This window comes from Propithecus coquereli, unplaced genomic scaffold (genome assembly GCF_000956105.1).
Source record: "Propithecus coquereli isolate 6110/MARCELLA unplaced genomic scaffold, Pcoq_1.0 Scaffold6, whole genome shotgun sequence".
In the NCBI taxonomy this organism is placed as follows: Eukaryota; Metazoa; Chordata; class Mammalia; order Primates; family Indriidae; genus Propithecus; species Propithecus coquereli.
Genome location: NW_012151951.1, coordinates 12,899,389 through 12,924,936, shown reverse-complemented (window position 1 = coordinate 12,924,936; position 25,548 = coordinate 12,899,389). Strand labels below are relative to the sequence as shown.

General features: G+C 47.0%; 1 protein-coding gene across 6 annotated transcripts in view; it reads right to left on the bottom strand.

Moving 5' to 3' along the window:
• The window catches only part of NCAM1 (neural cell adhesion molecule 1), a 301,367-nt gene that overhangs the window by 9,451 nt on the left and 266,368 nt on the right, over window positions 1–25,548 (bottom strand). For 3 of the 6 annotated variants that reach the window (XM_012659193.1, XM_012659194.1, XM_012659196.1), the window contains 3 exons: window positions 21,326–21,328; window positions 12,104–12,228; window positions 8,309–8,486 (listed from right to left, as the gene is read on the bottom strand). In XM_012659193.1, the coding sequence (XP_012514647.1) occupies window positions 8,309–8,486; window positions 12,104–12,228; window positions 21,326–21,328 (306 nt within the window). Of the gene's footprint in view, window positions 1–5,326; window positions 5,778–8,308; window positions 8,487–12,103; window positions 12,229–21,325; window positions 21,329–24,568; window positions 24,611–25,548 lie in introns of those variants that run through there. The other 3 variants (XM_012659195.1, XM_012659197.1, XM_012659192.1) reach the window with 3 other exon arrangements.

Genomic DNA, 25,548 nt, shown 5'->3' with positions numbered 1-25,548 from the left:
TGGGCCGGAGAAGACACCCCAGCTCGTGCATATTTTGGGGCCCCCTGGGCCCTCGGCCTGCTTCCCAGCCTTTCCTCTGCACGTTGTCCAGTGGGTCCCTTCCAATCCTGCACTGAGGGTCCCAGCCCTTTCCCCCAGGAAGGCCTGAAACTGGCAAACGGCTCTGTGCTCGGATGGCCCGGCTCTGGCCACCTCCTGTCTGGGCTTTGGCAGCAGGGAACTGGCCACCGGCCCCAACTATCAGCTAGAATGGGTCGTTTTCTTAGCTGCCCTAACACAGAGGCAGTTCTGGTTGGTTGCATGAGAACAAAGCCATCCTTCCACTTCCCCCCGTGGTCCTCTCCTCACACCTTCCACCCGAGAAGGAAAGAAAGAGACGCAGCCATTCTGATCTTCAGGGTCTCAAAGCTGTTTCCCTGAATAGGGAAGAGACTTTGGCCTTCGTTTTTCTCTCCATCCTGTGACACGGGGCTTGAGGCCACTGCAACCTCCTGACACCAGCACCTGATAGGTGTGAGGTGTCTACTTCCTGAAGGAGCCAAAAGCATCTTTTTTGGTGGTGGTGGGGATATACCTGGTATTTTTGGACTCCATGGCCCTAATTTTACATTCTGAGGTTTATGTGTAAATATGGTTTTGTGGAACCAATTATACATCTAAAGAGGAAAAATAATGACTGCAAAGCTGTTTTGTGTGCAGGAGGGGACAGAGGCTGGGACAACTCCTGCCCTGGGCTCGGTGGACCCAGCAGAGGGCTGCACAGGTTCTGAGCGCTCTGGGGGAGGGCCAGGAGGGCAAAGAGGCTCTGAGCTGCCTCCAAAGCAGGAATCAGGGCAGGGACTCCCCTTTCATTTGATATAGAACTCAGTCTTTCTCCTGGCCTAAGAGACCTTACATGTGCTGTGATTGCTGCCCACCCCTCTGACCATGGCGACTCGTGACATGGACCAGTGGCCTTCCTTCTGCCCGCTGAACACACCCGGCCATTCCGCCCCGGGGCCTCGAGCTGAGTCTTTGCCAGGAACACTCCGTCCCGATGGCTTCCTGGGCGGCCCTTTGTCGTCCTGCAGGCCTCAGTCCCAATGTCACCTTCTCAGAGCAGCCTCCCCGATCTCTCATCTAGTGAGGCCGCTCCACTCCCCCAATGTCTACCATGTTACCCTGTTTCATTCTCTTCTTACCACTATCTGCCCTTTTACGTTCATTTACATGCTTATAATCTGGCTGTCCCCTCTAGGACATCCTGGCAGGTACCCTGTCTCTCTTAACGTCTCTCCAGCATGTAGGACAACTCTGACTCATAGAAAAATGTCCGAAGAATATTTGTCGCACAGATGGATGAGTGTCTAGCCTGGAGATGAGAACACTGTTTCCAAATATTTAAAGGTGTGTCATGAGAAGGAAGCAGGAGTCTTTAGTCTGGCTCCAACGTGTGGGAATTATGGAGGTGGGGGCAGATTTTAGTGCCAGAGGAGAAAGGACTAACAAACAGAGCTATTCGCACATAGTGTGGCTGCCCCTGTTGTTGGTGGCATTCATGCAGAGGCTGGACAACCCCATGGTAGGGATGTTGAAATGCTCTGGATGAGGCTCCTACACTAGGCAGGGGCTTGGGTAGATGATGTCTTCAAGTCCTCTTCAACCACAAGAGCCTGACCTTCCAAGTCAGACGTTCCACAGTACCCGGCACAGGGTACTGATTCCCTCATGCCAGTATTCTCCACAGGGTGGACTCAGAAGGACATTTTCTTGGAAGACAAAGTGCTTGGTAGGTCCCATTTTTAATCACTGATCCTTGTAATTTTATTTTCACATGAAAAATAAATTTCTTTTAACTTAATGCATCTCTACCTGCAGTGGAATTCCTGGGGTGTTTTGTTAAAAATTGAGAACTGGGGGCTCCCCGATTCTATGGAATTTGAATGGCTGGGGCTGAGGCTCAGGAGTCAGGATTTGAACAAGCACCCCAGGTGATTTGTATGAGGACCTGTTCCCAGGTCTTCCTGCCCCTGCATTACAAGGAGCAGCAGCTGATCCTATGACCCAACACCCAAGGGTAAGGTGTGCCATCTTGCCCAGCAACCTTGACAAAACGAACTTGACCTAATGTACTGGATGGAAGGAGAGAAAGCAAAGACTATTCCCTCAAGAAAAAGGGGCCACACTGTCCTCCACTGCTAAGAGATAGACTCCCAGAGCAAGTGAGGTGCTCAAGCTGGAGGGAGAGTGCTTGTTGCTTTTACAAAAAGAGGCTGGAAGGAAGGGACAGGCCCAGGATAGACAAAAGGGCTTTCAAGGCAAGCCAATGTCCATTCCCTCTTGGTGGATGCTACAAAATTGTTCAGTCCAGGAAAGCTAGAAGGACAAAGGCTATCTCCTGCATCTTATGTAACGTTTTACCCAAGGAAAAATAAAAAAAACCTCTGGGGGCCCTTTCTCTGCCATGATCTTCCCCTGACCATCCTTAACTAACTCACCCATGCACCTTGCATGCAAAGAAGTCTTCTTGGGAGCAACTCCTCCACGACCTCCGAGGTCAGAGCTTCCCTGAACAGTGAGATTACGAAGCTGGGGCTGTCCATCTTCTGTGGTTCCTGGCTTGGGATGGCCCTAAATAGGGAAGTGGCTTGCTCCAAGACTGAGGTCCACGTATACCTACTTTCTTATGCCTTAAAATGGGAACATGGGTCTGACATTTGACAGGTGCCTGGATGGGCCCGAGTCCTTGTGCCGTAAGACCTGGGTGCAGCAGATGTGCTCTCCCCACCCCCACTCCCCCATATGACTGTCAGACTCTCCGAACTGTCGATTCACTCACAAACCCCTTACACGTCTGCTTGCTCCTCCCTGAATCAACTAAACAGACGGCTGGTCTCAGGGGCTTGCAGGAAGTGTCTGACTAAGTGTGACGATAAACAGAATACGGTTTGCCAAAGAGAATCTTCTCCCAGAGTCTCTCCATTACAACTCACTCTGTGCGGCCTCTGTCAGGGAGAGGAAAGGTTGCTGTGTAATCGAGTGACCGTGCCACAGGGCTGTGCATCTGGTGGCTCAGAGTGTGGCCCCACCCCCAAAGCGACCACCTCCCCAGTTCTGCAAAGGCACTTTCCCCTCCCACAGTCTGCTGGTCACTCCCCGGCAGGATAACCCATGACAGCTCTTAGGATAGCCGAGGAAAACACATTGCTCCTCATTAGGAAGAAAACGTATTTCCTTTGGCTAGAACTCTATCTGTCAGGCTGCAAATGTGAGGTGCAACTGAAATGTCTCTCTAGGTAATAAGTCATCCAGGTACATGCGAGGTGGAAGGAAAGGGCTTTTGATACTTTGTTGGACACAACTATCAAATAAAATCAAACACGCTAGTGAGTTCACATGAACTGTTATTTCCTTTAATAATGCAAAGGTGTAAACTTCATAAAGGCCTCGCTGATTACCTACGCAACAATGTTAGCGTCCTTATTAGTAGAAAAACGTGATCCAAACCTGCTGTATAAATATTCCAAAACTGAGCAGAGGAGCCCCGTGGCGTGTGGAGCGTGGCAGCACTAATACAGGGCGCAGAGGCAGGGGTGGCCGGGCAAGGTGGGGTGCACTCACTCCTGCAGGGGTCTCTGAGGGCTGCTGTCTTCAGGACTCCTATGTGGCTGGGGCCTACGGCCTTCACTGGGAACTCAGGGGCTGGTGGCAGAGGGTGGGCACTAATGCTGGCTCTAGAAGGGCAAACCGTTACAAGCCGCGGGTCTAGTGGGCCCACTGCAGTGGCCCCAAAGTTGTTTCAGCCGAGCCCTGCTTGGCCCTGGGATGTGCTGAGGGGACAGGGCCATATTATTTCTCTTTACACGCAGGACCAGATCTCCAAAGGGTCCCTCTGGAAACGCTTGACATTGACCCTCTCCTGTAGGTGGGCCTGGGACCAAGGGGAGGCAGGCCCCTGAGCTGAGCCCTCCTAAGATGAATCCATGTGGCTTTTGCCCAAGGCGATTACAAGAGCCAGGAGGACGGTGGAGGAGCCTCTCCTGGCCCTCCCTATAGCTATCCCCGACTGACCTGGCATCCTTACGCCAGCCTGGGAGGCACCCCGTTCCCCCCTCCCTGCTGCTCTGCCCTGTGCCTAAGAACCATGCCCATGCCACTGCCCTGGTGTGAAGCGAGATCAGGGACTTGTGGGGAAAGGTTTGCGGCTGGGGTGAGAGGCACTGCCCTGCCTGAGCTACTGAGCAGGGTGCGGCCTCTGGTGTCTGCATGTGGGCCTCTAACTGAGCGCTGGGGACACTGGCAGGCGCCAACACAGCGGCTTTGCCCCTCAGACCACGGCATGGGGTCATGTGGATTCCCAAAGGGGAACATTAAATCTTTGAACATTAAAAAATAACAATGGAAAAAATATACAAAGAAACCAAAAAGAACAAAAATCAAACTTCTGTGGAGATGCTCAAAGATGAAATATGTAGCATGATATGTGACAACAATGGAGGGAGGAGTTTTTATTCAGTGGAAGGTCCATCCCCAAGCACACACGCCAATATCACCAAGCAGGGTTCGGCCCTGGGTCTCCACACGGGACCTTACTGAAACACACCCACTTCCTCTCCTGGGTGATCTCCCTAGCAGCAGAGAGGAGAAGCTGGCTTTTCATGAGCGTTTTTAAACTGTCACTGAACTAAGTGACCAACAGGAGGGCCGAGCATTTAGGAAGTACCGATAGGTTGACTTAGTCCCAATTTACTGACTCTCCTGGACTGCACAGCCTGGGACTGGCCTGTCCCTCCCCTTCCGCTCTGCCGAGCACGCCCAGGGAAGGTTGGGGACTCGTGCCTGGTTCACAGTGGGAGCTTCCAACCTGCCCGCCGGACTGATGCTCACGGCAATTACATGGGTCACTGTTGGATCACACCCCCCAGGACACGGAGGCTCCGTGCTGATCTGTGACATGCCACCCTGCAGCAGGGAATAGCCCCAGCTGGGAGACAAAGCTGGCACGAGTTGGCACATCACGGCTTAGCCCTGTTCACAGAGACGGCATAAGATGCTAGTCACAATACCAGGACTGAAGCGTCTCCTAGAATGTTCACCAGTTCCAGAAAATGTTCAGCTAGTTAACTTTTTTCCATTGCGTGGGCAACAGGGTCACTTAATTTGCCCATGATGTCAGCAAAACACTCAGGTGAATCACTGTGGTCTGGCTCTCTTAACATGGGCACTTAAATACTTAAATGCAAGCAAAGCCATCTAGTTATTGAGGAGTGAAGGAGGAGCACGGAGTTAGAATGAGGGGGGCACATGGTGATTTTAATAATCTGATGCACAGTTGAGAAGGTACTTAGAATTCTTCCTCTGTTACGTCACTTTTTGGTATGAACCAAAAATGCAACAAGTAGCAGATATGCAGAAACCTCTCTGTAAACCGAGCATAATGCTTTTTTAAAATAGCATTTAAAGAAAGAGCTCTCAAATTCTTTTTACTGCCATGAAAAAAGGGGGCAAATGCCTTATGAAGTGGCACAAAAGTATCTGCGAGTGGTCAAACGTCTGGAGATAAAGCTTTTTCCAATTGCAAAACCTTCCTCCGTCACACACAACGCTCGCTCGGTGGCTGTGGCCATGGTGGTCGTGACAGGTTCTTCCAAAGGGGGGCACTGATAATTTTCATAGGAACTTGGCTTTTAAGGAAATTTAATTTTTGTATTCAAGTTCCTAGCAGAGCAAGAGAAGAGTCACTGCAGGGAAAAGCAATGAGACAAAGGTGTAGGACGCAGAATTGCCTCCCAAGGTTGCTGCAGGTGTCAAGCAAGGTGTCCCCAGAGAGAATGTGGTTGTTTAAAAACAAATGTGGCAGTGGGGATGTCCCAGTGATGTCCAAGGTGACAAGTGTGACGACAGACACAGGAAGGGGAGGGGGGGAGAAGGAAAGAGAAGGTAGAGACAGAAACAGAGAAAAAAATAGATAAAAAGAAAAAAATTAGGTCACCTATAGAAAATGCAGAATCAAAGGTTAATTCAACTTAGTAAATTAAATTGACAGAGGTTAGGGGAGATCTCAGTGCGATTTCAATACCATAAGGCCAGTTCAGAAGCTCAGCAATGCCAGAAGCAGCACAGCAGGGTTAATTTTGGGGTTAGGGGTCAGCGAGCAAATGAAATTAAAGTGAGAGAACAGAAGCCTCCACAGTAAAGTACCAGAGTTGGATTAGGAGAGTGTTACCTTTTACTAAGGTGAAGCCTCTTGGGCACAGTCGCTAGTGTCTCCCAGTGCCTGGCGTTGCCACCCACAGTGGCAGAGATGCACCGGATCGCTGCACTGTGAGTCAGCAAACCGTGTACAGGGATCGGGGACGGCCCTGTCCGAGTTGAAACAGACTTTTCTTCCCATTGCCCAAGTCTCCCACCATAGTGCTGTTAAAGGGAGTCCAGTTCTGCACCCCTCCTCACCTTCTGCCACCCAGCTGACCACAGAATTCCACCACAAATGTGCATCTTGCAACGCACAGAGGTTTTATTCTCGGACCCCAATTCAGTGGCCAGGAGAGTCCAACCAAGCACAGAGCCACCACCTTCTCAGACCTGTAGCAGGAGAGCCACAGAGCTATTTTGGTTGAGATGGGCCACCCTCCAACCCTCTCTGGCTTAACTGGGCTCCTCGGCAATTCATAAGAAAGACTCTGACGTCTCTAGCAGGTGCCACTCTGGAGGACCAGGTCTACCCAGAAACACAAAGCCCAGAAGCTGATGCTGCTGGCAGTACCCAGCATGTGAACACAGCACGTCCAAACCACCTACCTATTGAGTCTCATCCCAGGGTCCAAGTGGCTGAAGGAGTCTGTCTTGCTGCAAAGGGCTTACTCAAGCCTCACATTCCCCCATCTCCTAAGTGTCCCATAAAGGCTGGGCAGATCTCAATACACCAGACTGTAGATTTCAAGGAAAGACTGACCAAAGAACACAAAGAAAAAAGGGGCAGAGGAACAGCAGGGCCACCTCTATTTGGACATCCTACTAAGCAGGCATGAGGACGTTTCCTGCAGCCATACCCAGGTGCCTTGTCTTCAGTACCAACCCTTCGACCAGTGCCTGTGCAGACACGCCCACCCCGGTGCGTGCTGGGGAGCCTTCCTGACAATGCAGTGGGGACCAGTTGGTACTTCTGATCTATAGCTTAAAACTCACCTGCCAACTTGCTGGAGGCCCCACACACAGCTACCAGGCACACACATTCAAGCACAGACAACCATCGGGGCCCACACACTCGTTTCGTTTTATTGCTGTTTGACTAGCCCACTTTGGCACATCCACCCCTGTGTCATAGGCAGCCCAGACCCTTCTGGCCTGTTTCCCCCTGGGAGGAGCAATCATGACAACTGCACCAAGAGCTGGGCAAGTATGGCAGGGGGCTGACTGAGGCCATCTTCCTACCACACTTGAACATGGCAACAGCGTATGAGGCCCCCTCCCCCCCCCCAGGGCTGCAGCTGTACGTACTACGCCCACCTTAGCCTGTGGTTGGCCTTTGGCTAGTCTGGAAAAGCAGAGTGATATTGAAGAGCTCATTCTTCTCTGGGGATTTGGCCAAAGAGGAGACTGGCCGTCAGCGGCAAAGTAAGAAAGCAGAACTCTCACTTTATTCCCACACTTGAGTCGGTCCTGGATCCCTAGAGACAGATCTGCATCTCCTAGAACTGCTGCCATCATGGTCTCTAGCAGACCGGATTGCTTTCATCGATGGTGCTTTTCAGCAACTAATGTCTCCACTTGTTCTATTTCAAGTGGTTCAATTTAATCTTTGTTTCAATTGAGGGGCTTTTGACAGATGGGGTTTGTAACTAACTGGGCACCATCTCTTCTTTCTCTTGGGGTTGCCAAAGAGAAGAGATCTGGACCACGGTTGTGCAGATGAAGCGAGCATTAGATAGAAAGCACTTAAAAATGGTTATTTGGTCCACGTATGAAGTGGTAGATGGCAGATAAGGTCTCAAAAAAGGATCTGTACTCAACTAGCTTCTAAGGCTGGGCTGGAGCTGGGGCATTTCCCATCTGAAGGGTCCAATGGACTGGTTAGCATCAGTCCTTCAAGGCCAAATGAGACAGGACCTTTTCCCCAGGATGCTTGGCCAAGCCTTCCTGGGGGTCCAGTACATCTCAACCCATTGCACAGATAGGTACAAAGCAAAACTAAGCTTTGCATGGGCAACCAATCATGAGGATGGCTGGAAGCAAGCAAGTTGTCAGGGTTGTTCAGGCACATTAGGAGGTGCAGCACTTGTGCATTAATTTGAAGCGGAAAACTAACAGAAAGCAGAGGCGGCCATACCTGGGATGGCTGTGGGCTGGGCCGAGGTCCTGAACACAAAATGAGCCGCCTTGGATTTTCCTTGCTGGTTCTCAGCCACCACGTAGACCTCATACTCAGCATTCCAGTCCAGGGACTTGAGCATGACATGGTCACTGCCAGACGGGAGCCTGATCTCTGGTTTCCACTCGGAGGAGAGCTGGGAGAAACCGGCAAGAAGGACAGAAGACACCAGAAAGATTTAGATAAAAACACTGGAAGACCAGCTAATAGGCAGAACTTAGGGGAGTCAATAACTGTTGGTGCAAAACCACAAAAATCAGAAGCAATGATAGGACAAAATGGTCTTTATTCTTTACACAGGTCGGGAGGTAACCTTGCATGTTTGCAAATACAAACAGCAGCAGATGCCAGCGTGGCGTTGGGCCAGGCCCTTCAACATCCCACCACCTTCAGGGCATGCAGGGACTCAAGCACCACCTGTGTCCCCCAGGCTGCACTCTGGAACACTGGGCACATGTGCGTAAGGATATCCTGGAAGAGTAACAAAACAAATGTGCTTCTTGTCATATTTCAGAATGCTGCTCACATTCGGGTGTGTGATTCACCTCCCTGACACGTGAACACTGCACAGATTCCAGTTCCATTAAAAATAAAAACTATTGTTTGTTGAGCACCTACTATATCCCAGGCACTGCACTAAAGGCTTCCCATATATTTTCTCATTGTAACCCTACAAGCACCCTGGGGTGGGGGGGTTTGCCAGGCTCTTATTAAACCTGATGAAGAGAAGTGAGAGAGAAGTTAGGTGACTAGTCACACCTGAGAGTGTCTGGACTCAAAGCTGTGAACTTTCTCTTGTTTTCCCTTCTAAATTGCATTCTTGAAAATAATATTTTAAAATATTGATATGAAATAGATGTACATATTTTCAGGGTACATGCGATAATCGAATACATTCATATAATTTGTAAAGATCAAATCAGTGTAACTGGGATATCCATCACCTTAGATATTTGTCTTTTCTTTATGCCAGAAACATTCGAATCATATTTCGAAATATACAATAGATTATTGTAAATTATAGTTACCCTATTGATCTATCAAACACTTAGGTCTTACTTCTTCTATCACACCGTGTATTTATTCCTGTTAATAAACCTCTCTTCATGCCCCCAACTTCCTGTGATCTTTCCTGTTCACGGTAGGGAGCTCAACAAACATCCATTGAACTGAGATTTTTCTATTCCATGCAGCGTGGCCTGGTCTCTACAACTGCAGCTGAAGAGAAGGAGGCATCGCAGGTGCGAGTTCTGCCGTCACGTCCCACAGGGGGCTGCTCAGAGGCCCAGCAGAAAGGCTACTCTCAGCTCAGCAGGGCACTCCCCAGGGCACAGTCACGGGCAGGACTGATGGGCGTCCGCTTTTTCTCATCGATTATTCTTTCTGGTTATAACCTACACCTTCACCAATGAGTCTGTACCGGGTGGGAGTTTATAAAGCCATTGTTAGGTGACCACCTGCCTAGCAGAACAGCTGTGGAAGAAGTTTCCCAGACGTTTTGAGCAGTTCGAAGATGGTCTCACAATTGCAGAGCCCACCTCTTCACGATCTTTGGCCTTTTCACACGGCATATGCCCCGAGTTATAAGCCGGCCACATGGGACACCTTGGCAAATGCTTACTGTATGCCAGGCTGCTCCATGGTAGCCGTGTCGCCTGGGAGGGGGTCTAGCAGCTGTGGTAGGCCCATGGCTGAGGCTGGATGCAGAGCTAGCTGCCTTGTAGCGAAGCAGACTTCCCAGGCAAAAGAGTGTGCACCACCCAAAGAGATGCCTTTAGGAACATGGCAGTGTTGATGCCACCGCCAGTGACTGTTACTGTGAAATGCTAGAAGGCGAATACTGGTTTCCTTAGAGTCTAAACAGGAGGCCTGGGCTATGCTGTAAGTTAGCATGTGTGTGTCACTATGTGGCCCCATTTTACTGTACAACAAAGCAATTGAGCTGTCTGTGTTTTCTCCTGTTTCTCTGTCTTCCTTGGCAAACATCATCATAAAAGAGACAACCAGAATAAAAAGCAAATATTTAATGAAGCAAATATTATGTTATATATTATATATCAATAATATATAATAATACTATTTAGCAAAAATTAAGTTTTTGATGTGAGAGAAGATGGTTGTTGAAATTTGACAGATCTCAGGGTTGCGCCCCAGCTGTGTCTTTCCGATGCAGAGCTGCCTGCCACAGCCACAGCGGCTCCTCAGACAAACTGACGTCTGAGGTGGCCTCGCACCGGGGATAGCTCCAGCCACGCCTGCGTCTTAGCAGTCACTACAGATACTATTTACAGAAGTTTCCAAGTGTCAGGCACATTTCTGGTTCTTTGCATATATTATAACCAATCTTTCCAACAACTCGGTGAGCTATTTTATCTCCATTTTACAGATGAAGAAATTGAGGTTCTGGAAGATTGGGTGACCTATTCAGGTCACATGCTGGAAAGTGGTAAAGTTGGAATTGGATGCCATGTCTGTCTGGCTCTAAAACCCATGTTCTATCCACTTGGGCCACATCGGCATAGCAGTGTCCCAAGGCACCCCACCCTGCCACACCATCCACGTCCAGTGGGGGGTGCAGGGCCACCTGGGTAATCCTTGGATCCTACTCCGCAGTGAGGAAGCCACAGAGACCTCTCATTCAGGGGTGCCTCTGGGCTAGGCCTTAGGGAAGTCAGCTTAGCCCTTTCCTGCTATGTCCGCTCATACCTGCTTAGACATTAAGTGGGAAAGAGGGCTGAGAGTATTGACAGGCCTGGCCACCCATGTGGAAAGACGCCTGCAGGGCTCTGAGCTGGACTGACTCTTCAGCCCAACTAGCTAAAGACCCACACGTCACTTCCATGGGAGCTGATCACCAGGCAGACAATGAGTAAATCAACTTCCTGGAGAAAGCCTTTGGGGGCTACTTGAAAAAGAAAAGTGCTCTCTGGTTCATTCTTTTCTCCCACTAAGAGGCTGTTCCCAGTGCTCAGATACTGCCTTTAAATCTCTCAGCAACTGGCTGTGGCTGGCAATGGCCAAGTATCGTTTTAACACCAATAAAGGAGAATGCGATTCTCAGTTTGGGGTTGGGGATAAAAGGTGGATTCATGGGAGTCTTGGGTGGTGGGCAAACCAGGAGGAAAAGGCTTACAGCCAGTTTGTTAGCAGGATTGGAACAGCTCAGGTGGCCCGGCAAAGAGCAGGTGAGGGAGGTGGCACTGTTTCAGGACCTTAGGCAGCTTTGGGCAGCAGCAAGAGCCCTGTCTCTCATTCAGACAGACCTGGATTCAAACTCTGGCCCACCCAGTGGTGAGAGGTCGGGTGGTTACTGATGGCCACATGTCCCAGTTACTTCATCAGTAAAGTGGGGACGGTCCCGAGCCCTACTTCACAGGGTCCTTATGCGGAGACTTTATCAAAGGTAGTGATATTTAGACATCAGTACAGCATTTGCACGAAGTACTCAATAATGGCAATTTAACTTTGTAGAAAAGTTCGAGAAACAGAAAAATCCATTGTAGTGTGAGTTTGTCACCACCACCATGGTCTCAGAAATTTTGAAATGGTCCCAGTGTGGACATGGCCTAACAGCTGCTCAACAGGGCAGTCTTGGGATTTAAAACCCTGACCAGGGTCCATGAACCACCTGCAAGATGCAGAGGGAGACCCCGTCCCACTCCTGCCCCACCTGGGCTTTGCACGTTGCTGCCCTAACAGGATGAGTGTCAGGGTCACAGGGACGGGGTGAAGCCTGGGAAGGAGGCCACTCACCGCTCGGTACTTGATCAGGTAGTGCCGGATGGGGGAGCCGCCGTCATCCTGCTTGATCAGTTTCACCTTAATAGAGTTTCCGTCCTCGCCCATCTGCCCTTCGAGCTTAGGTGCGCTGGGTTCCCCTGAAACAGCCAGTGAATTCACATGAACTTCTCATCCACAGCGTGAAAACCCAGTCCATCAGAACGGGATGTATGATGGGGCGGGGCTGGACACTTTTCTTGCTTTCTCAGAAATTCAAATGGTTAAAAAGCAGTACATAGAAAACTTTGAGTTCCAGGTATATGCCTCAGACTTAGGCCAAACTGAGAGTGACTTTGGGGAATGTTCTGGGAAACAGTCTTCCTCTTAGCAGGTTCCTCTCACCATTTTAGGAACGGGCTTTTTTCTGTCTCTCTCACTGGTACTTGCATTCCTACTGACTGCTCTTACAACTGTAGGTTTAATTGTTATGAACCTGACGCAGCTTGAGGAACAGCCTGAAATATGGGAAAATGTAAGTGTTTGAGTGGAAGACTCACAGCCATAAAACTGTTTTGCAAAACAGCCCAAGTTCTTCCCTGATACATCACTCACCCAGCTGGGGTCTGATCCCCTCATGGGAGCGAATAAGGCTGCGTTCCTGTGACTAGCTGTTCATGAATTAAATGTTATTACTTAGACACATTTAAAAAAAATAACAAGTTTCCAGTTGTGATTAAATAAAGCCCAAGTTGCCACAGGCAAGTTTCCTGAAAGTATCCCGCATTTATGGCTCAGCTGAGTGAGTGATAATCCTTGGCACTTTAACGTGTTAAAGTAACAATCCTTAAAGTCTTTTTCTTTGTGAGAGGAGAGAGAAAAATGTCTTTAGCGATTCTCAGAAAGGCAGTCATTGTTTCTTTTTATCTTCAGTGTACGCTCAGCCTGTAGCTCTGTGAATACGAGGTTGCGAAGGAAGATGAGCTTGTATCTGACAAACTACCAGGGCTGGAAGGTTCTTCAGTAAGATGCCGATTTACTTTAAGAGAAACTGTTTCATTAACATGTGCTGAAAGCAGCGAGGGGAGAGCACGTCTGACATAAAAAGTCAAAATTAAAATGTAACACACTTGGGACTCTTGCACTTCCTGGGAAGCGCTCTCTTGGCATCTATTTCAGAGGCTACAAAACAGTTACCTTCTGGGTGGGTCACCCTGGCTTGCTCTCTGAAAAATAGAGTCACAGACATGTGACAGAAGAGCCAGAAGAAGGTTTGTCACCAGGCTTTGGACCTAATCACTCCAAGTTGCACCCTTGGCCATTGCCATTCATGGGAAGGCTGCTGGCATAGCCAGTGTCTAGTTTAGCTTCCTCGTTCAGCTGCTTTGGGAACCTCCTCCCTGTGTCACAGGAGGGACCAGGGACAGAAAGCTAAGGTAGAGCCCCACTACTTACAATGGAAGGGGCTGCAGCATTCACGTCACCTGGGAGCTTGTTATTAACAGAAATGTAACAAGACCCCTTGGTGATGTGTGTGCACGTTTACGTTTGACAAGTAGCAGTAACAGGGACACATAAAAGCTGCCACAGGGAGGATACATAATCTTGATGTCTGAGGGATATTTACGAAAAATTGTGCTTATTATTTGTTTTCTTTAATCAGTAATTAAAGAAAAATAAAAACAGCAATAAAAAGATAAGTGGGCTTCAGGCAAAGACTTGTCCTGTTTTAAAGCCACTATCGAGCCACTGGGCCCACTATCAGTGGAAAATATTTTGAAATTTGGTTTAGACATGTCAAGGTATGTAGGCTTTTCAACTTCCTTTGACTGTCCCAAGTCTTGGACAATATGTCAATTATGTCTACACCATTATAAATATCCAGTACTAAAAAGCAACTCAAAGTGGGGTGTATTTTAGAGTAGGGCAGGAGCTCTTTGCAGACTCAGCAATGCTGAGCAGATGGAAGGAGGAGACTCTTTACAAATTCTGTTCTCCGTCTGAATTAGGGTGACTGACTCATCCTGGTTAGCTTGAACACTCCAGGATTTAGCACTGCAAGTTGGGAAACTCCCTCAGTCCTAGGTAAACGGGAACGGTTGGTGACCCTAGACTGACTAGAGAGGGACATTAATCATTCTAACTTTCTGGGAATCAAGACACTGACTCTGTTGAATGACCTACTTGCCCTTGGGAGGAAGGGATTTTCATCCGGGTGCACCAGTGGCCTGTCCAACATACCCATCAGGTGAGGGCCACGTGGTTTCCCAAGGCCTCCATGGGAGGCAGACAGAGATCAGTGCATGGGGCTGCACCTTTCCTACTATTTCCTCTCAGAATTGAGCAGTGTGGGTTTCCAAGGCTGAATCAATACCGCAGAACACTATCTCGAACTCTGCATCGTGGGGGTCTGTTGCCTTAAGCAAGTCACTGCCTCAGTCTCCACATTTGCAAAATACAAGTGTTGGATCAAATGCTCTCTAGGACCCCTTCCAGCTCTGGCGTCATGGGACACAGTGACAGCACTGCACTAGCATGGACCACCAACTACACCTGGGCTAGTTCTTGTGGCACTGTGGAAAACAGTACAAAAAATACACGATCTCCAATTCATTTTAGGGAGATGCACCCCAAGGTCAATAGTTCCACATCTCTAAGGCACAAAGGTTTCAACTTTTTGCTCTACAATGTTGAAATCAAGTTATTTCAAAAAGTCGTTTTTGAAAAGAACCCCCCACACCAAGTCTCTTCAAAGACATATGAACAAAAGTGTCTCCAAGGAATCCCCAAGTAAACCAATAGTCCTGAAGAAGGCACTCTCTTATCTTTGCATTTGTTTTGGAAAAAATATAATCAGAATCACAGAAAAACCACTAAAAACTGTACCACAGTTAGAACACAGTTCTCACATTTATTAATACCATAGTTAGAACACTATAATTTGCTAACTGCCATGTTACTCTGATATGTGTGTATTATTTTCTCATAGACTTTAGATTATTTTATATTATACAATATTTAGTATTTCATTTAGGGTGCTTAACCTATGATTTATTCAATAAATGTGTACTGAGTATCTATAATGTACCAGGAAATCTAATAGGATTGATGTCTCAAAGATGGGTAAGACACCGTTTTGTTTGTCAAATGAAAAAAAAAACTTAGTTATGATCAAGTTTTTTAAAAAATGGTAGGGCCAGAGGAGGGATTTGCCCACTTTTCAAACAATTATTTTTCAAAATTTGTTTTTTTTTTTAAATATAAAAAGTAACACATAGGGCCGGGCGTGGTGGCTCACGCCTGTAATCCTAGCACTCTGGAAGGCCGAGGTGGGTGGATCGCTCAAGGTCAGGAGTTTGAGACCAGCCTGAGCAAGAGCGAGACCCCGTCTTTACTAAAAAAAAAAAAAAAAAATAGAAAGAAATGATCTGGACAACTAAAAAAAATATATAAAAATTAGCCAGGCATGGTGGCACGTGCCTATAGTCCCAGCTACTCGGGAGGCTGAGGCAGAAGGATCGCTTGAGCCCAGGAGTTTGAGGTTGCTGTGAGCTAGGCTGACGCCATGACACTCTAGCCTGGGCAACAGAGCAAGACTCTGTCTCAAAAAAAAAAAAAAAAAGTAACATAAAAAAAATGGTAGGGCCCTTAGACAGAAATATAATGTTTCCTATGATAGTATTTCTAAAGGAAGCTCATATTCAACTAACATCATAGAGATTTTGACCAACGTGGTGGCTCTCTAACTTGCTGTAAGTAGTTTAAGAAATGGAAGAATAACTGCTTAATCGATTGTCTTATTCATTCTCAAATGTTTACTGTTGGCCATTTTTCTTAAAGATTAGAGATGGGGTTAAAGAGACTTTCCTAAGCTCTCTGCATAAAGCTGTGCCTGACGAGGGAGGGGCTGTGGCCAAAGCAATTGGGCCACTCAGGAGGCTCATTGCATTATCGAGCGCATTAGCAGAAGAAACGATTTAGAGGGGCCCGATGTGCACTGTGTTCTGAGATGGCTGCTCTGATTGAAATCATTACAGGTAATTTCAGCAGAACCAATATTGTAATTATTTATAAATGTTGGTTTGCAATTCAGCAGCACTCGGCAGGTGGCTCCGAGATGACCCCTGGGGCTAATTACACCCTTTGAGCCTAGCTTCAGGCATGAGTCCAATTTTTTCCCCAAAATATTTTACGTAAAGACTAAAACAGCAGAACCTTAAAAAATAAACCTTGCCAATAACAAATATAAAATATTGGACAGTTCTCGTATTTTCCAGAGGAATGAAAATCATAAATGCAAGGAAAAAAGAACGTATTGTAGAGGCTGCATACAGCCAGATGTATCACAGGCAGGTCCTGTGAAATTCCCCATAACTGAAATGTGTATTTTTGGCCATGCAGGTGGTAGGTTTTTCCTTTGTAATTACTGTGCTACTGTGTCCTTAAGTCTGAGTCTGCTTCATGGCCTTCCTCTCCTCAGCAGAAGCCCTGGGGGTTAGAAAACTGCTGCTGGATATCTGACTTGCACAAGAAAAATCAGAGCAAGTCCAGGGCACTTGGACAGCATTTGTGAATTTTAGAAGGAAAACAATATTCTACCTCCCACTCAAAGGAGCCCAAGCACCAAGAGTTAGTTGTATCTTCCGAATGAAATGCTGAGGTGTCAAACAGCCATCCCCAACAAAGCCTCCATCTGTGTTCACCCACTCTTTCCTCTCCGTAGGGATCTGCACAAAGTTTTGGGTATCTGAGTATAAATCAGTGATGGAAGTAGGGCTCACGTTAAAATCTTTTCCTACAATCCCAGCAATTTAGGAAGCCAAGGTGGGAGGACCACTTGAGGCCAGGAGTTCAAGGCTAGCCTGGGCAAAATTGAGACCCCGTCTCTAAAATAAAATAAAATAAAATAAATTAGCTGAGCATGGCAGGGCATGCCTATAGTCCCAGCTACTCAGGAGGCTGAGGCAGAAGGATTTGTTGAGCCCAAGAGTTTTAGGCTGCAGTGAGCTATGACAGTGCCACCCACTGTACTCTAGTCTAGGCCACAGAGTGAGACCCTGTCTCTTTATTAAAAAACAAAAACAAAACAAAACAAACAAAAAACTTTCACATTTACTATCAAATAGGATTTTCTGGCTTTAAAAGTACTGTTCATTTTGTTCATCCTAACTCCTGTCTCCTTTGGTTGATTATTTCTTACAAGCAATTTGAGATTTATATATACCTTTATATTATTTGTTTTTAAAAAGTCAAAAATGTATCATTTAGCTATTCAAATATGAAGCCTATTCAATTTTTCCAACTCAGGAACATTATGATGACATCCAGAGGTTAGAAGTTTGACTGGTCCTTAGAGGATCAGCCCATTACCTTAGGAAATCAGGATACAGAATACAGAGTTATTAGATCATTAATGATCTTTCCTGAAACAGAGCTCTTAGTCCTAGATGTCAAACAAAGAACTGATGTGATCTGCGTTGCATATTCTTGGATCCTCAGCATTCTCTCTGATGCCTCTTTTGGGAACCTCTCTGGCTGTTTTAGGAATGTTGGGTGGCTATCTGACAGTCCCAAAGAATGGCCCGACAGTGTAAACATGAGTATCAACCTGACTTATGCATTGTTCCTCCAAAATCAGGCCTTTAGAGTAAAGTCTTCTCTTTCCCCCAAGCTCTTTCCTCTTCAGTGGAATGGATTTCCTTGTGCCCTGGGGTGACCAGACTCTCTGCCATCCTAGACCCTGGCTCCAGACAATGTCGGGATACAGAGTGAGTGGGTACAGGTGTGGCCATTTCCCCAGCTTTTACAGAAAGGATGCTCGGCTCTCCACGGCCATGCTCACTGAGGCATCTGGTCCATAAATCCTTCTAGGCACCACTTTCCTTAGGAATTACGAGCGTGAATGTGTGTGTGGGGTGGGGTGGGGTGGCAAACGGCAGCACAAAGTGCAAATTAAACAGCAACGAATGAGCTCTGACAGACTGAACCACAAAAATACCAATTCCCTTCTCGTGGGTGTCATGAAAACACCAACAGATTAATTGATCAATTATCTTTGTTTCATCATCCTAAAAAGAAAATATGACCACGAAGGTATGGCTTGTGGTTATGGGGCTGATCCGGGCTGAGGAAGTTATGACAGAAATAACTGCTATCACCAACAATTAACTCGGCTCCTGCCTCCAAGGCCACAAGGGGGTCTGTGCATGTCTTCAACACTATTTCGTGGGCATCAGATTAGTTATGAAGAAGAATGAGGCTCCTGGGATGTTTCAGCCCGCATCCTGGTAACCCTGGGAGAACTGGGTCCCTGCAGCAGCCCCCGGTCCCTGCCCACAGGATTCGGGCTAATGCACATCACTGCCTTCTTCTGCACCCCTTCCCGCTAACTCCCTACCCTGGGAACCGCCAGCTGAGGGAATCCTTAGAAATAAAGGATTAGAGCAGAAACCCTCGTGCAAAGTCTGTGTCGACCTGCCAGAGGTCGAGGCAATCCAGACACACAGCTGTAAAAAATAAAGGAGGGAGTGGAAGGGGTGGTTAGTCATGTTTTCAATCTAAGAAGGAAGAGTGGGTGTTAAAGAGCTTAGGTCATCAGAATCAGCATTTCCTAGTACGAGTCAGTGTCAGTAGCTAAAGAAAAAAAATGTCGTTATGAATGGGCGGGGAGGGAGCCATGCTCCAACATGCAGCACACAGACAGAGGGGGTGCGGGGCCGCTCGTCACACACATGCTGCGGGCGGAGAGGCGGGGGCAGTCCCATCTACACAGAGTCCTCAGTAGCTGATGGACAAAGCCACGGCTCCGCAGAGTCACTGGAGGAAGCCCTGTAGTTGCACGATACCATCAAGGGGCATTTTAGCTCGCCACAGTGAACTCACGCCTGCCAGGTGTGACAGGTGTGTAAGCTCATCTCTCCTGAAGCTCCTCGTGCCAAGCTCTGTGGGCTCAGGAGCCACGGAACCACGGAGAACAGTGCCCAATCCCCACTGCAACCCGCCTTCTCTGAGCTGCCTTATTTTGTTCGGTGCCGTGGGACGCGGTAAACACCACCTGGCTGAACTTAAGGTGGACGCAGCACGCGGCATATGTTAAGCATATTCAGAGGGTGGGCAGGGAACGCTGGATTTCATCAACTGTTGGGTGTACGACTCAAAGTCTCCCAGCTCACTTTAACCTTTCTAATTTAGGTCTAATTCAGCTTAAATCCTTACTAATGCCCAGGGAAAGGAGGCGATAACTGTCCTTAACTAAGCTTTATTTCTCTCCCCCACGAATTTTATTGTTCCCTTAAATTTTATTGTTAAAGGCCATTTCCTGCAGCTTGCAGCTCACCTGAATAACAAGTGCTCTGCCTTGAAGGAGAGGGTCTGTCCTGGATGAGAACAGGGTTTGATGAGGGGTAATCATAGCTTTGGAATTCCATAAGGCTCTCAGCGTTTTTTTTTTTTAGTACTGGCCACATTTTTTACTGACAGCTGCGAAGGAGTGTTTCTACGGCAACTGAAGAAAACATCTTCAAACATTTCTTGCCTTGCTTAAAATGTCTGGAAGAGATCGCTCCTCAGAGGAGAGTCAATTAGTCTCTACCTTGTTAACACTGTGCTTTGCTTCATTCTGAATTACAGCATCGCACAGAAATGACCACACTTGTTTAAAAAAAGAAACTGACAGGTTTCAAGTCCAATATCCAGCATCTGATCCCACTTAAGATTTCATGGGGAAGGCCCACGAACATCAGCCCCTGAGCAGTCATTGCAAGTCTCAAAAAAGGCTGCTCCTTCTGAGGGTTATCCTTAGGGAGACAATGAAACCACAGTATCTTGGGTGGGAATTGGACATTAGAAAATCTTAGTCTCCCAATATTCTCTGCCCTAAGACTCAGAGATTAAGATAATTTTTTAAGGTCAAATTTATTAGCATGAACTGCATCTTTTGCTCTGGGGACATTCTCACTTTATTGCATAGCACGTGAGCATCAAACGTCTCCTTTCTGGAAACGAGGGCAGCTCAAAGGCAAGTCCAGGAGTCTGGCTGTAAATGGGACTACATTATGGCAAAGCTGCCACACCCACAAAGCTGAGGTCCTCAGAGATGGCACATGTGCAGGGTGAACGAGAGGGAACATACACAGGCTGACACACGTGAGGAATATGAAACAAAAGGACAGACCAGGAACGAAGAACATGCAAGACGCACTGTTGACGGTTTTGACTTTGTGGATGTCGCCCGATCAGTTCTCAGAGAAGTGAGGTCATACAGGGACTCCTTGCATGCATGGGCACATGGGGGGTTATTGGTGTTAGTTTTGCTTTTGGGGTCAATGCAGCCTGTATGTGTTTCAGGGTGTGAAGTGAAAGATTTCAGTTAGGAGCAAACAGAATGCATATGACTCGCAGGGCAGGTTCTGAATAGGTGCTTAATTTTAGTGGGGGAAGCCGTGAGCAGAGGCTTCCTTCTCTCTTTATGGTAAGCGAGAAATGTTTTAACAAGGTTGTGACAGTCACAATATTAACTCATTATTTTGTCACCGCTATGTGCTTAATTAGGCTGTAATTTTATTTCTTTTGCTGCAAGGGTCAATCATGTGCTTCTTGATTACACGGAGATCTCCAGTCATGGTAATTGCCAAGTGACTTTTGCTTTGATTTTCTTCCCCTCTGCCTGGGGGAGGGCCACTCTTAAAAAGCGACACCTCAGTAATCGCAGCCAAACTGATCTAATCCAAATTCTTAAATCTCTTTTTTCAGAAAGTCCTCAATTTGCATGAATTTTATGAAGCACTCTCATTGGTTTTAAACAAACACAACCTTTGCAATTGATAGATTTCTCTCTGTAGCATTTCAAGGTTGTAAACATTTTCAGGGGAATGTAATTCGTTTTAGAACAACTGTGATCTTTAGAACTACTGAATAAAGTTAAATTAACAATGCTATAAAGCTAATTTAGCAAACACCTCGTTTCTGGGAAATAATTTCTATGAACCATCCAATAAAAATTCAAGTTTGCAAACTGGGCGGTGGCTAACATGCTTGTGCTATCAAGAGCAGTTTGTGTGACCAAATTTCTTGAAGCAAAATATTAAACCATCATGTCAAGGTTGCAAGGATCAATGAATTCTGGACGTAAATTGCGGACAAGAGGAAATCTCTCAAATGGCTTTGCTGAGGAAATCTGAGACAGGAAGAAATGAGTGGGCCCTAGGTGCCAGGCTGCGGTCCCAGATTTATTTCACTAATCAGAACAAAGAGTTTTACCTTCTGTTCACCAGCGTGGACGACATCATCAGCACCATGCAAGCCACATGACAAAGTCACATGATACGCACGCACATGATTGGTTGAAAGGAAAGTGGAGGAGGTCACATGGAAAATACAAAAAAATTAAAAACTGATGTAAACAATGGGCAGGGAGAAAAATCAACAACAAAATCACAGATTAAATAAAAGGAGAAATCAAATTAAATTAGCAGCATATATAGGAAACATTGGGAGGACAGTGAAACTGCCCAGAAATAGAATAATAAATCATAAAGAGCATTTGGTTAACAACACCAATAAGCATTAGCTACAGCTGCAACACTGCATATTAATACCACATCAAGGAGCATGTAAACTTGGTTTGAAATGGGGTGGTGTTGCTGTCAGGACTCAGATGTCAAAGTCAATCCAGGAGACTGTTAAAGGAAAAGAAAAAAGCACGTTATTATTATTCACAGATTCCAGAAATGTCTCAGCATCCTTGGGAAACAAGGGCGATGAAACAACATGGGCCATCAAGGAAAAGTCCTGAGATTTTTAAGGCGAAGACTGTGTGCGCTAGAAGAACAAAAGATTGCATTAAATTAAGAAAAGTCATTTCATGTTTCCTCTGGTGTAACGAGGAGAGGGAGCCTGGGCTGAGTGAGGCCAGTGGACACGGGCCAGAGATGGCGGCTTTGAGGACCTTTTCCCACTTCTCTATCCACATGCCCACATCATTCCTCAGGCCCTGAAGAGCCTCCCCAAAGTCAAGACTCACATAAAGGAAGAGGCCAGTGCAGACCGGGGAATAGGTTTCCTTCTGGTGGTTGCGACAACAGCTCAGCCGACACTGAAGGGCAGAGACTGCAGTCCCGGCCCAGTGAACTGACAGCCTGGCATAAACAAATGCTCGGCCACTTACAGATAACGTTTTATCTTTAGACTTGTGGCTGCACTGCTAAGACATGAATTTAAGATTTACAGTAAAAAAAATAGTCTTCTTACATGGACTTATCTATATTCCTCTTGGTCCTATGTTGTATCTAAATTCTAATTTGTGATGGAACTTAACCCTGACTTATTAAAAGGCATTTGTGGTTTTCCACCTTAACTTTTATAAGCCAGAGGAAGTTCTGGCCATTGCCAGCTGAGGCTAAGGGAGAAGAAGGGCAGAGAAGGGAGGAGAAGGTAGCTTTCTTTCCAAAGCACGCTACTGATTAAAAATAATTTGAGAAAAGTTGTTTAACCAAGTTACATATTCCCTTGCCACCGTGAGCTGGTAGAATGTGCATTTCCTATTGTCTGACATTACATAGATTCTGGCATGTTCCTACCAAGGATGTCCCACAGGGATTATATACAGCTGAGCAGTTTCTCTTTTGATTTTATTTAGGATACTCACTAATTATTGATTCACTCATAATTATAAATGGATCGAGATATACACATGCAAACACACACACACGTATGCAAAACTAGGCGATATTTATTTTCAACCTTGCTGATTGACGATCAGGGATTTCTGCATGCTCACAGCTACTCTGCTATTAGTTCCACTGCAATTCACATGTGCTACATTTTGTCTTCCTGGTGAGGAATATGCTCATGCTAAATTCAGGCTGCTGCCCAATTGTGACTGCCTTTCCTTCATCTCAGTATCCACCGGGACCCACAATTTGGGTCAGTAGTCAAGTGGTTCACAATAAAATGACTCAAACTTTCTTCTCTTTGGATGTCACAACTAAGCATTTTATCTGTGGGCAGAAATGTCTGATGTTTAAAAATTAAAGACATGTCAGGGGAGAAACATCTAATTCCTTTCTCAGGAAAAATCTGGAACCAAGGTTGTGTTTCACTAACTGAGACCAACCTACAGTGAGACACCTTAAATCTGACACAGCTGTGCAAATGCATTACGTAGCTTTCTCCTACCGCGCCTGGACACACATCACACCAAGCTGGAAAAGGACAGGAGCAGCACTGTAGAAGAAAACAGGGTGCTGTAAGCTGCCGTCCTTTTCCAAATGCAAAGGGCCCCGTCCTCTGAATTAAACTCGTGTGAGCACAGCCCATCGTCACCGGCTCTGCGCTGCTGACAAAATGAAACCTCAGAAGCGTCAGGAATTAAAATTCATCGCAGCACACACACAGAAGGAACACCAGGAAAGCAGACCTTTAGCTGTTTTCTGCAGTCGAAAAAAGAAACCATTTCATGCAACACGCAGAACCAGGAAACTCTTTTCTTCTCTGTTCAATTATGTATCAGAAGCCTTGGCCCAGGGAGCGGGAGCTATACTTCGCGTACCTGCTTTCTGCCTTCTCGCTCTGATTACTCCTCAATGGGACACATGTCATTTTTTTCCTGTGCACCCAGAAATATAAAACCGGAAACTCCCACGCAGCTTTGGTCCTGAACACTATGAACACGCACACATACTCGTGTTGACTCGCGGGGGGATCTAAGTCCTTGACACACATCTCGTTTCATTAGAGCGTCATGAAGACCAGCTAGCAACATGTTACAGTGGCGATTCAGTGCAATGCGCTCCACAGAGAAAGAGGACACAGCCTGGCTCTTGACTCTGCTGTCAAGAGATGAATTCCAGCACTTTCATCTGGACTCACAACACAGAGAGAGCCTGGGTTAGGCTTCTTTGGCCCATCATTTTTCTAGCACGGAGGTGGAAGCAGGAAAGGAGAGAGAAGGAGGGAGCTCTCTCCTTCCCATGCGCTCCGTGTGCAGAGAGACAAAGGAGGGCGCGCTGTCAGGAAGCAGCGGCTCCTTCCTTCTCTGCAGCTCCCTCTGCCTTTCCCAAAGCAGCCATTTTCTCCTGCTCCTTCCCTTGCTACTTCTGTCTTAACATGGGTGCGTGCATGTGTGTGTGTGTGTGTGTGTGTGTTTGTATTTCAGAGGAAGGACAGCAAAAGCTAGGAAGGAGATGCTGTTTTATTGTCTCCCGAGTAATTCCCTAATCCCTTTCTATTTTTAACCAGCCAGTCAATTTGGAAAGGCCTCTTCATGCATAGAGAATTCTTCAAATAATCAGCCCTGTTCTGCTGAACGTGAGGCTCGGTCTGCTCTCTTGGCCAAGCACACAGCATGCTTAGGAAACCACACCAGGCTAGGGGCCTCCATGCATTCACAACTGTTGCTTTTAATAAAAGGGAAAACAACAGGCAGTGCTGTAACCCTGAAGTCGGCTCCACAACAAGCAGCGAGCAGAGGTCTGGCCGAGAGCAGCTGAGCTCTGTACTCACTAGCCGGTGCTGTGGTTGCAAGGGCAGGAAGAGGCCGGGTTGCTATGGAAACATGAAGGACAGAAAGGGCACAGCAAGGTGAACGAGAGAATGGAGATAAATTATGTTCACGAATATATATGTACATATACGTGTGTATATGTTTTATACATACATAGGCATCATTATTAAGAAAAGACAGATGGTAAAGGAGATATTTTCTCACTCCCTTCATCTCTGGTTTATCAATATGAATATAAATATCCTAAAGAGAGTATTAGATTTTGCTGACAAATGACTCACACAGCAAAAAAGAACAGAACCCTTTATTTTTATTCTTACTATTAGTTCCAGCTGCTACGTGCTACCCACTGTTTTTCACATTTAATCTTTAATTTTCAGAAACACTTAAAAGGTAAGTGGAATCTATCCTTCACTTTCGAGATCTGGGGAGGCTGAGTGACCCCTCTGAGGTCATGGAGCTGTAGGCAGACGCAGTGAAGGTGGGGCCTGAACCCAGGTCTGCCCGGCTCCAGAGCTTGCCTTAGTACTCCTGCCACAGGGCAGTGCCTGGAAGAGCACTGTGCGGGCTGGCAGGTGAGCTTCTGAGTCAAACAGATGGACACGGAGGGCTTTGGCGCTTGGGGCTCAAGTGAGCCCAGCCTGCAGGGGCTTCTGCTATTTTTAAGGAGAATGAAGCCAGCCGGGTGGCACCGCGCTGCCCACACACTTGCCACTGTCTGCTGCTCTGGGCGGATGCTGGGACCGCACCCTGCGCCTGCCACTTTGCTGTTCCCCCCTAGAAAGCCAGGTTCAAAAGTCCAAACAGTGGCAGGCCTGGAATCCTCTCTACTCCTGAGGGCTCAGGAGAACAAAGGGACAGGGCAGCGGAATAAAATCAGATCAGAGGCCGGGCGCGGTGGCTCACGCCTGTAATCCTAGCACTCTGGGAGGCCGAGGCCGGCGGATTGTTTGAGCTCAGGAGTTCGAAACCAGCCTGA